General features: G+C 36.6%; 1 protein-coding gene across 1 annotated transcript in view; it reads left to right on the forward strand.

The window, feature by feature from the left end:
• The window catches only part of CCDC93 (coiled-coil domain containing 93), a 30,930-nt gene that overhangs the window by 3,957 nt on the left and 14,757 nt on the right, over positions 1-12,216 (forward strand). The window contains exons 4-10 of the mRNA XM_041405312.1: positions 1,732-1,843; positions 4,293-4,391; positions 5,456-5,520; positions 7,333-7,372; positions 8,642-8,737; positions 9,203-9,253; positions 10,231-10,317. Of these exons, the coding sequence (XP_041261246.1) occupies positions 1,732-1,843; positions 4,293-4,391; positions 5,456-5,520; positions 7,333-7,372; positions 8,642-8,737; positions 9,203-9,253; positions 10,231-10,317 (550 nt within the window). The remainder of the gene's footprint in view (positions 1-1,731; positions 1,844-4,292; positions 4,392-5,455; positions 5,521-7,332; positions 7,373-8,641; positions 8,738-9,202; positions 9,254-10,230; positions 10,318-12,216) is intronic.

Below are 12,216 nucleotides of genomic sequence, written 5' to 3' on the forward strand. Positions count from 1 at the left end.
TTATAGACATTGTTTATGCTGGGAAAGGCAATACATTCTAAACTCCATTATTTCTTTATGTGTGTCTGTGATAAAAGAGTTGTAATTAAAATTTTTGGGAAATAAGTTTAGCCTGACAAGTTACAATGGCATGAAGAGACTTATTTACTTGGTGCAGTTAAAAAGAACATCTTTCTGTGTTTTCTTGAAAGTCATAGAGCTTTGGCAAGGCTTTTCAAAATAAATATTTGTGGGTATTGCAATTGCATTTGGAGACACTCAAATCATCATAGATAAATAACTACATAAAGCATTGCTGAGTGCAAAGAATTGAGTAGAGACTAGGAATTAAAATGGTAATGGTAGTTTTTAATCTTTTTTATATCTCTAAGAACAACAGGGTAGGAAATGGTTAAGTTGTTCTCAAAATGTTCTGTTATTTTTCCAGCTGATTGAATGCAAAACTGGCAAAACAAAAACCAGGCTCCTCTCCCAAAACAGCAACAATGATTTATTTGTAAATCTAAAGTGTTCAGAACATAGGAGCATAGGCTGTTTTGATGTCCATGTAATGTTTGTGTTGGTAGAGGCTCAGGGCTTCTGTGGTGTTTTCAAGATAAAGAAAAGTTAAGCTGTGTTTTCTCAGTATTATTCCAAAGTGATGGTGTTACACCATTGTGATGGTGTCCTGTTATTTAACTGTTGGGCTGAAATAAGCATGGAAGCATACATTAGTAGAGGATCTTGTATCTATTGGATAAATAATTTTTTTTAATTGCATTTGCTTTGATTGTGCTTCACTTCTCTTTAGGAAGTAAAGTGTTTCAAGTTCTTTTCCCAGATTTTGGTCACTGTCTCATACCTCTTGATCCCCTTTTGTTCTTCCGGGATCTTAGTTGTCCATTTGGACAGTACTAAATATCAGTAGGTCAGTACTGGATCAGTTCATTTTTTTCTTTCGTGGGGAAATAGCTTTGGTTTTCCAAGTAAGGTTCTCATCCTCAGTGGTTACACCTGTTTTAAAAAGTACTTGCCAACATTGGCAGCAAAAAAAAAAAAAAAAAAAAAAAATCTTGCCCTAAAATTAGGTATTCAGTTGAAACAGGATGAATTTCTTGCAGATGGATCTCTTGTGGCAGGGTAATCCTTTCACTTAACCAGCTCTTACTGAGCTCTAGAATGAGATTGCTGCCAGCAAATTCAATTTTAGTCACTTGAAAAGTATGTGAAGTGCACTGTGTATTTAGCTTTTAAGTGCACTATGTATTTAAATTAAAAAAGTTTCAGGAGTAACATCAATATTTATTTTGAGAGTTCTGCTAAATAAGTTTTAAGTCCTTACATTTGCTTCTGGACTTCCTTGGGGAGCACATTTCTTACTTAATGTAACTGATCTTAAAGCTACTGTCTCTTCATGTTGAGTGTACCCTATAAGATGCAAAGGTGTTTGTAGGTGTATTTTATATAGATATTTTATCTGTCCAGACATGCAGATCTTGAAATTTTCTGTAGTAGTTAAATGAATTTCCAAGGTAGGAGCCTGTAAATGGGGCTTAATCACCTCTTCACAGACTGATTATATAAATAGTGCCTGTAAAAGCTGTTTTGTAAGTGAGTTGGATTGCTTTTCATTATATATAGTGGAAGTTACTGGAGGGAACCTTTGAACTACTGTGTTTTGAAAAATAATCCGTAATTAGAAAAGAAAATTGTAGCATATATACATCTGTCTTTTTGTTGTTTTTATAATAGTGCCTTAACTGAAAAAATCGTGTCAGTATTGCCAAAAATGAAGTGTCCACATCGTTTGGAACCACATCAGATCCAGGGACTGGATTTCATTCATATATTTCCTGTTATACAGGTAATAATTTCATGGTATATTGATACATTGCTGAAAAAGGCCATAAAACTTGCATAAAAAATAGAACAAAGCTTTGAATTAATGTTTGGCTCTTTATTTAACTGCGGAATAAATAAGCACAGAGAAGTAGTTTGAATTAATGTTTTTAAAGAATGAAGGGATATTATGGATGATAGAATTCTTGAGTATTGTTTGATCCACATTTAGAAAGTAAACAAAACAAACTCTCTGAATTCTTTGCAGTGGAGTCAGATTGTGCCTGTTGTGGAATGCCTCCTTAAAGAAACCTAAGTTTAATCTTGTTGTGGAATCTGATAGTCTGCTTTGGCAGACTAGGAAGTAGAACAAATACCTTCCAGTCTGTGTTTAAGCTTATGGAGTAAGTTATGCAGATAGACCTTGAATCAGAAGGATATGACTAAGGCAAAAGTCGTTGGGGTCATTTCTTTAAGCATAATTCATCCTTATTTCCTATCACTTAAAAACTGTGTTCTGACGAGTGATCCTCTTACTGTGTATTTGTTGAGCACCACTAACTCAACATGTGCCTCCTTCTCAAGTTTATTAAGATTTAAGCTAACACTTGATGTGTTCCAGTTACATGTGGTATTTTGAGAATCCTTGGCATTTTTTGATTTTCCTTTCATCTGCTCACAGAAAGGTATCTTTGACAGATAGCGAAAATGAAGACTGTTAAGCAAGCTTCTTTTCCATTAAATATCTCCTTACCTCATGCCTGTGAAGGAATTTAGCAAGTAAGAAGAATCTAAATTTTAGTCTGTAAGAAGTGGGGAAAACTTCCTGGTGCTCTTTCCTCTTATTTTCTAGTTGGAAGCTGCCAAGGAAAACCACACTAAACAGCACTCCACACAAAACATTCTGTGGTGTGTGCTACTCTTACACAGCTTTCAGGCTGTGGTGATGCTGCTTAAAGTGGAAAGTTTGTATCTTGATAATGTTTTTGCTTCTGAACCCTTATTTCCTACACAGAAATAAAAAAAAAAATCAAGCCAGTTGAGTTTCTTGTCCTGGTCGCTTGATGGCAATGAATGGTTACATTTATCAGACACTAGGCTTCTTTCATAGGAAATCTATTCCTCCTCCTGTAAAAACAGTAGCACTAGGTGTTCTTTTCTCTCACCTGCTTTATCCCAAATCCTGGTTTGGGATATTACTTCTGGAAAGGAGAAATATGAATTGTAAAGAGGGAGGAAATCTGCTTCTGGGTTTCTCCAAAAGCAGTGACTCAGTATTTGTAGCTGGCCAGTAGGTGGTAGAGCTGACCCATACAAGTCTTTTTTGATGGGCTTAGTTTTTGGCATAGAGAGGATCTTGGTTGAAAAATTGTGGCTTTCTGCCAGGTCCCTGTGAAGTTCTGCTTGCTCCACATACTGCAAGTTCCTGATTTCATCCCAGCCAAGACAGACTTTCAAGAAAACTTGTTGGTGTCACCAGAATACTGTGTTCTGAAAAAGACCATGCAAAATATAAAATGCTGACTACACCGTGTAGGAATTATGTATTTGATAATGGCACTTTATTCAGTGCCCTGTTAAAATCAAGATTCCACTTGCTATCTGTAAATCTCAAATCAATTTTCAAATACTACAAATGCTTGCTCTTAAGTCTGACATTGTGTCCCATTATCTCTTGCACTGTGCAAGAATTTAGATGGATCCTTCCCTACAGGAAGAAGTTAGGCTAAGCTGGCTCACTGCCATAGACTGTAGCAGAAATTAAAAAAAAAAAAATTTAAAAAAACTAACAAATATTCCATTGGGCAGAAATGTCGCTGTTCTTCCTAATAAATTCTGCATATGATCACAGGCAAAAGTATATACACAGTGTTGTGTTGAGATGTTCTTGGTAATTAATATTCTTCATTTTCATCTCTTCTTGTCATCATGTTCCCCTCACTTTCCAGGGGTTCATGGTTATAGCACAGGAAACAGTTGTTGGTTCAAACTTGGATCCCACAACTGATCTCATCTCTTCTGTGACCTCCTGCACAGGCTGTCAACAGCCTGCAAGATTTATCTTCTCCAACATTGTTTAAAATGTACTTCAGTATTTTGTGGCTTTTTGTGTGGTCTTATAAATGTCAGAAGAAGCCTTTTTTCTTGCACAGGCATGTGGTTCTTCATGAGCACTTCATAGGCTTGAAAATCTGTCTGTTCCTGGTGGAGCTGTAGTCTTTTAAACCAGTGAGTGATCTACAGTAGGAGAATTTCATACAAGAAACATATGCACAAAAGAAAAAAAATGTTTATAAAGTAGCTTTTTTAGGGTTAGGCCAAAGAGTTGCCACATTTACAAATAAATCACATGCTCTTGTTTCCATGCTTAAAAATGTGCTTTTAGCTTTTATCATGTATTAAATAATTAGGCAGAGTTTGGTGCTTGCTGCTGTTATTCTTTTGTTTTCAGCTAATACAATTTTTTTTTTCAGTGGCTGGTGAAACGTGCAATAGAAACAAGGGAAGAAATGGGAGATTATGTCCGTTCTTACTCTATATCACAGTTTCAAAAAACTCACAGGCTGCCAGAGGTGAGATCAAGGCATTTCTTGTTTCTGTTATATGTCAGATCTTCAGTTGCAGTACCAGCCTCACAGCTCTGACATCTGCCCACTTTACCAGAGTAAAGTGCCATTGTTTTGTGAGTGAGCGTTAAAGGAATCTCTTACAAATTTATCTGGAAAAAAATTGAAGCGTTATTGTGACAGAAATTTTGTAGATTCTGGTTAACTTTTGCCCAATGATTGCCTTAGTTTTTCTGCAGTATTTGGTAATTTTGTGTCATTCTAACTGTTCAGAAACACCCAGCATGCTGTGGAGAGGATAATGTAGCTAAGTAAGAACTAATATGCTGTTAATACTCTGTAATTTGGGGTTTCTTTCACAGTGCTGAAAGGCAGCTCTTGTCTTTCTGTATCCAAACCCCAAAATTCGTTCTTGAAAACTAGATTTGTAAAAAACTTCATGCAATAACTGAACTGCTCTTCAGCAATGAGATGAAGTTTCCTTGGTAGAGGAGGAGAGATTTAATGAGCTTGGATATGTGCCTGTAGTGCAAAGCCATCAGTTCTGTTCTTACATATCACAAGACAATTCCATTTTTAATATCTACTACCCAAGTGTTGTCCCTTAGTAACAGGATTAAAGGCAGATGGCCCTAGTATTGGGATAGACAGATTTTATTAACTTGGGGTGGTTTTGATTTTGATTTTTTTTAATTACTATCTTTAATGCTTAGAAACTAAACAGTAGAGGAAACTTCCCGTTTCCACATCAAGTCTATCCCAGCTTCATTTCTTAATAGTGTATTAAAGATTGGAGATCCCAGGAGTGGGCTGGGACTGCTTTTGTATCAGGTACTGTGTGAGGAGAAAGCAGCCAGGCTGCTGATCTGAACAGAGTCTTGCTGACCCCTCTCCCATCTGACGACAGAAGCAAGTGCTTGTCTTGTTACAGCAAAAAATGACTAACATTTCACCAAATCACTGGGCAACTCAGAAACTGTTTGACAGCTTTGTTTCACAGAATCATTAGAATGTTTGAAATTTAGTCTCCACTCCTGGCATTTTTAATTACCTCCACTGATGTCTTTCAGGATGATGAATTCATGCAAAGAAAAGAGAAGGCACTCAAAACGGTTACTGATATCTGTGTAAGTATGTTAGATTTCCTTTTTTTATGGCCAAGTGAGTGGTTTTAGTAATGAAATGGAGGTGGTTAATTCTGGGTTAATTGGGTCTTCTCATGAGAAGATCCCAATTAAGTTACATGTTGATCTTCATACTTGAGACAGGTCTCAAATGCCAATATATACCACACTGATAGGTGTGCACTGCTGGGTTTTCTCATGAGAAGATCCCAATTAAGTTGGTCTTAATACTTGAGACAGGTCTCAAATGCCAATATATACCACACTGATAGGTGTGCACTGTATGAGGAGATAAACCATATCCACTGCCTGCACGGGCTGTATGGAATCCCACACTATCAAACAAAAGTCACAGGGTAGCTTACAGACTATTAAACCCTCAGCAGACTTAAATGTGTGTTTGAAGCTATCAGCAGTTGTGCTATTTGTCTTGAAATTAGTTAATGTGGTGATGATCTCAATTATCTGCATTTCAGAACTTGACTTTTTCACTTCTTGTGTTAACAATGAAAGTCAACACCCTACTTCAGGAATGTTTTCTTCAAGTAGCAGATGTTGGTTAGGAAAGGTGGTCTCACTTGTGTTCTTCCTGTTCATGTGCAAATCTTCTAACTCTTGGATAAGCTGTATCTATTTCTTGAAAGCTTGTTCATGAATGCTACAGAGAGGTAAAACAGTAAAATACCTAGGCTCTCTCACTGTCATACCTGAATTCAGCTGTCTGGCTGGCAGCTGGAGTTTCTGTCCTTGCTTTCTAATTTCCCTCTTTGCTTGGGACCATCAATTCACCATTTCTGACTCACAGCAGTTTGCTACTGCTTTGGGGGGTTTTGGACCATCTTGATAAATTCCAGGGCAGCATTTGACAAGAGAGGAGAAATCTGGGTTTGCTTTGAATGGGACATTTTCAAGGCTCTTCAATAGAAAGTGAAACCCTGCTCTCCTGAGAAAATCGCTTCTTTTTCAGACAGCTGTAGCCAGGCACCCTGAGTTCTTCATGCATAGATGGGGTGCTCAGTGCTGGTGTAAGGAGCCACATGAGAGGCTGTGTGATGGGCCAGACAAGTCACCTTACTCTCTTGTCAGGTTTTGGAGGGAGGTAGCTGTTTTTCTGTGCAAATGACCTGAGTGCTGCTAAGCCTGCTACATGTGGTTGAATTACAGCATGTATTTGTAGAATAACATTGCAATGAAAGTCTCCAGGTGATGACCAATGTAACTCCTTTGTTAATTTATTTGAATAATTGTCCTTGCTTTGGAAATTTCAATTACAGTTTCTAAAGTGTTGTTCCCCGTGTTTTGATTGGGTTTTTTAATTACAATGAGTCATTTACTCCAACTAGAAACAGTTGCCTTTCCAGTGAGACATGTATTCTGTTTTACATGTTAGCTCACCCTCTATCAATTTGTACCTGTTTGAAATCTCCACTTTGGGGTTACATCTTTGAAAAAGATTGTCTCACTGTTTTGAGTACTTTGTTTTAACAGTAACATGGACTGTAGTGTAATAGCTCAGGATTAGCTTTCAAATGGGAAGAGGGCATTGCTTTTTCCTCTTATGAGGTCTATGTGACAGTATTTTATGGAAAGTCAAGATTTGCAAATCTTGATGGGAGGAATATGGAATATTCAGATGATAGATCTGAAACCATTCTGTAAATATGCTCCAGTACCTGCTTATTTGGTTTACTTGAAACATTTCAAAACTAATTTGATCCTGGCTGTTGGTGCATATCTTATTTTGAAAATTGATAAAAACTTAATGTATTTGTGGAAGTCATAAATAACAGTATTTTTCCTTCATGTTACTATTATTCTTTTAGGAGATATGGATTTAGCAGACAAGCAGGAAAAACAGAACAGGTAAAAAATATACTAATTTAAAATGCTCAAATTGTGGGAAGAACTGCATTGTTGAAGAGTTGGTTACTGTTGAATCCTAAAAGAATACAGCAGAATAGACAACTATAACTTCTACTATTAACAGATTTTAAAAATGGCTAACTGCAATTAAAAAATCTGCATGCCATGAAAGGTATATATATTGTCTGTTTAGTATCTTATAACTGAGTGTTCCATAATGTGATCATTAAAAGGTTTTTCTTTTTAAAGAACCATTTGACTTGCTAAGAAATATTGTAGACATTTATTGCAAAACACTTTGTTTAATGTGATTGATAAACCTATAAATAAATAAAAGTATAAATAAATTATTGTCCTTCTTGAAAATTAGCATCCTTGCTGTGCTTTTGATCATTCTGGCATCTTAAAATGTCCATAAAATGCAGGGTACTTGCAGTTTTGTTATTTTAGTACAGATATTAATTTAGCTTCAAGTTTTTATTACAGAGATAATGAAGGTAATGCATTAAACACATCATGAACCCAACAATACATTGCATAGATTAAAGTTGCTCTTCTTCATTATCTCAATATTCCACATACAAATGTCACATTTGAGTTTTTATAAATGGAGATATTTCCCAATCTAGGCATGCCTGTTTTCCCCTCAGAGTAACCACTAGTCATGTTTGTAGAGTCCATTTTGTTTCTTCAGAAATTCTGTTACTTTTGGCATATTGTATATTAGATGTTCATCATGATTGTTGTGGAACCTGAGCTTCCAGTGAGGCCCAAGTGGACAGTGAAATTTGTTTGTGGTGTGGTAGGCTGACCTAGAAATTGAGTCTGGCTGTCCCCAGTTCTCTTTACTTCAGTGGTACAAATTCTTCTAACTGAACCAGACATGTTTGCAATTTTTATGTTGCATGTTTGTTACACCAATATTCAGTTGTAAAAACTATTTATTTTTTAAAAAAATTCAGTCTTGTCCTGTGTAGTAGGCATCATATTCTGGGTTGTCTCCTGAGGTTGGTAGCTCTCAGAAGGCTGTGGAATAAGGAATCTTCAGACCACATAAGTCCATAGGAAGCCAGAGACACAGCTGGAAGACTTGTGAGAAATCAGGAAGGCTTACATTTCAGTTGGCATGATTTGTAGGGTGAGGATGTTCCAGTAGCTGAAACATATTCATATAAACAGAACAGCGACATTCCAGTTTCCTCCTTGATGTCTTTCTTAACACTTTATAATATTGGAACTAGTTATAATAATGTCTCAATTTTTCTTCAGAAGGCTGAAGATAAAAAAGCAGTGCTACCTCCAGGGCTTGCAGCAGCAGGGAAAGCTGAGCCTTGTGATGAAGATGACCTTCAGGCTGCTGAAGAGGTGAGCCCCAGGCACAGTAGGGATGGGAGTTACTAACCTGGGGGAGAGCAGCAATTTTTGCTGCCCAGTTGTTCTCCAAAAGAAGGAAAATTTCCATGGTCAGTTGAAGTGAGAGTGCTTCCCACAGGAGAATACAGAGCCTGAAATTGATGCACAAAAGTAATTCTTGTTGGTGTTTAACACCCAAAACCTCTTTGTTATTTATTGAATCTGATCATTTTTTTAAAAGGTTGATTTTTGGTTGACAGTGGGAGCTGAATAGTCTGAGTGAAAGTTTACTGTTACAAGAAATTTTCCTTACATTTGGTAACTTTAGCCACCTCTTCTTTTCATAGACTTAGGGCCCCAATACATGTTTAAAATACACATTATATGATACTAATTATATGTATGTGTCCTTGGCAGAAACATAACAAAATGATAGAAGTTAAATTGTTTGCTATAATTCTTCGTGTTTTGCTGTAGCTTCGCATTAAAACTCTGATGACTGGAATGGCTGCAATGGCAACAGAAGAGGTCAGTAGCATTTAAAACTGATACAGCTTTCTTTAAATTATGGTTAATTGTGGTAATGATTCTTAAAATCAGGCTGCTGATTCAGGTCTGAAGTCATGGAATGACTGTGTTTAAATTTTCATAAGAAGAGTGCATAAAAATGGTTGAATTAGGAAGACAGTAAATTTTACAGGGCTAATTAGTTCATCATTTGCCTTGAAATGATAATAACAATATAAATAAATGCCTATTTTAAGTGGTTTCTACAAGAATTTCAGGGGAAAGACATTGCTCTGTAGCTACCCAAGATGCACTGTCTTACTTTATTCATCTTGTGAAATTATTCAGAGGATTGCTGGGGAGAGTGCTGGAAAACTGTGCCTTTCAAGGTTCTTTTCAAAGCACTTATAAATACAACAACATTAGTCTAAGAGACAGAAAATACTGGATATGTATCTTCTTTTCTTAATTTGTTGTGGTTAATGATCTAATGGAACTTGTAGTCTGTTCTTTGATTTCTGGGTGAAAGGACTGGAAATAATCTCAGTTGTTAAACATTGTTTCTGTTTATGCTGGAGTCATTAAAGGAAAGGTAATAATTAGTCTAGTCTTAGAGTTAGCTGACATGCTTTCTACTGAAATCCATTGTAGAATTCAGTTCTGTTTGAAAACTGGTTTTATACATGCATGCAGTTTAAAGGTGAATTCTTGCACATGTCTGGATGCTTAGAGGTTTATTAAGCAAATGCAAAATTCAGTATAAAGAATAAAAATTTCGTTTCTGAAATATGAATAAAAAGTTGCTAAAAGGATTTAAGTGAGGCATTTCTATCAGCAAAATTAGGTTTGGGGGGTAGAATGTTTCCCGGACTTTTCTTATGATTAGGGATTTTTACTTATTGTGCAAATTTCTGTTTAGCATTAGAACTTACTGGAAATTATCATGTAAAAGTGCAGACAGTTCCAAAGCTCCAAGAATTTTCTTGCTACAATTGCAGGGCAAGCTGACAGCAAGCACAGTTGGCCAGATTGTTGGGCTCCAGTCAGATGAGATCAAGCAAATTGTGTCTGAATATGCTGAGAAGGTAAGTATGTTACCTGAGTGGGTTTAACAACATGGTGTTTGATAGCTTTTTAATTTAGGCTTGAAGCTGCCAACTTCATTGCCATGATTCTCTTGAAACACACTATTTAATACATGCTGTGGGCAGCAGCACAGGCAGAGTTCAGAGTTAAACATACCCAGGCTTTTGGTGTGATAATACATATCCCTAAATTGCATTTGTGACTAATTTGGGTTTAATCACCTGCCTAAATGCTTTCATGGATGAAGAGGGGCCCGAGTATAGTTGTATCTATTCAAACTAGAGGCCTAAATTCTTGATGTGCTTTAAGCACCTGCCTGAATGCTTTCATGGATGAAGAGGGGCCTGAGTTGTATCTATTCAAACTAGAGGCCTAAATTCTTGATGTGCTTTAAAATGTTCAGTGTTAAGCACAGAAATACAGCTCTGTGGGCCTGCTCAGAGAAAAGTCTATGCCTCCTCCACTCAGATTTCCAGATGTTTGCACTGGACTCCAGTTGTCAGCCATGCCCTGGATCTCAAGTTTTGAATCTCATCTCATCAAACCCAAACCTTTGTTGCTTTGAGAAGTCAAAGCAATTAAATGTGTGTGTTTGCTCCAGTTACTGTGTTCAGCTGTGATTATTTTTTGCAGTAATGTGAAAAGAAAATCTGGCTCTTCAAGCAATTAATGCATCCAATACATCACTGCCAGATATGAGTTATAGGTCGCTCTTACTTGTCCAATAGTCTTCTCATATTTCTTCCTTTTTGTTGACACATTTGAGGTATGGAGCTTTCCCATTTTGGAGATAAACCCTATAGCTCAACAGCAAATTCTTGGCCTTTCTTTATTATAAAAGATTGGAAGAACAGAAGCCCAAGGGTCATATTTCAATGTTACAATTCTTCTGTTCTGAGAGAAGGGAGCAGGACCTTGACTATTATAGTAGAGCTATGATTAATACTCTGAAAAGTAAGAACTGATTCAAGTCAAACCAAAAATAGATCACTTTTCAAATCTGTGGGATGTGATAAAAAAATAGAACTTCTGTGCACGTATGCATGCACCAGGAAGAGAATTAAGGATGTTATCAAAGGGTTTATTGAAGCATCAGCAATGTTTGGATATAATTCTAATAGTCTTAGCCCCTGGTAACTGTACATAACCTGAGAAACACAGCAGTGCTTATTTGTTTACCAGAGTTTCATCTTACCACAGCCCAGTAGAGATACCTGACAAGCCAAATTCGAGGTCTGATGTTGCCATGGTCCAGGACCTTTCTTACAAAGGCATTTTTGCATAAGATCTGTGCTTAGAATTTTCTGCATTTGCCCCTCCATTCTTTTGCCATGTTAACCTGCTGGGTGAACTGAAGGAAGGATTGTAGTGTTGTTCCTCACCTTCTGAAAATACTGGCAGAAAATTATGAATGAGTAGCAAATTGATCATCTTTCAACAGTCAGAGACATTAGTGATTGTTCTTTCCCATTTTCCAAAAGCAAGATATAAAGTTCACTTCTTGAAATATGAGCCACTTTTTTTTTTTTTTTTTTTAATGCCAAAGCTGTACTACATGGATTTTTACTATTTCTGCAAACATTAGTCTCAGACTGGTTTACCTCATGTTTCTTTCTCTTGCATTTCCATTTTTCTCCATTTGTATCTTATGCATGTAAGAGGCTAAATCTGTGGTGAGAAGGGTAAGGTTTTGGAATGCATAACATGATGAAGGAATGTGATTTGACTAAATGGTGAGAGGAATAAGTAAGACTGAGTGTATATTTGTTGAGTAGTTCAGGGTCACAGGTGTTGCTTAGAGTAATTTCTTCCCTTCCTAAAAACAAAAGCAGAGAAAGCTTCTGAATTGTTGGGTTGAGCCATCAGAACTGATCTTTTCTTGTTGTGGATGTAAAAAG

The sequence above is a fragment of the Onychostruthus taczanowskii genome, unplaced genomic scaffold (assembly GCF_017590055.1).
Source record: "Onychostruthus taczanowskii isolate IOZ18803 unplaced genomic scaffold, ASM1759005v1 scaffold10, whole genome shotgun sequence".
Lineage (NCBI taxonomy): Eukaryota > Metazoa > Chordata > Aves > Passeriformes > Passeridae > Onychostruthus > Onychostruthus taczanowskii.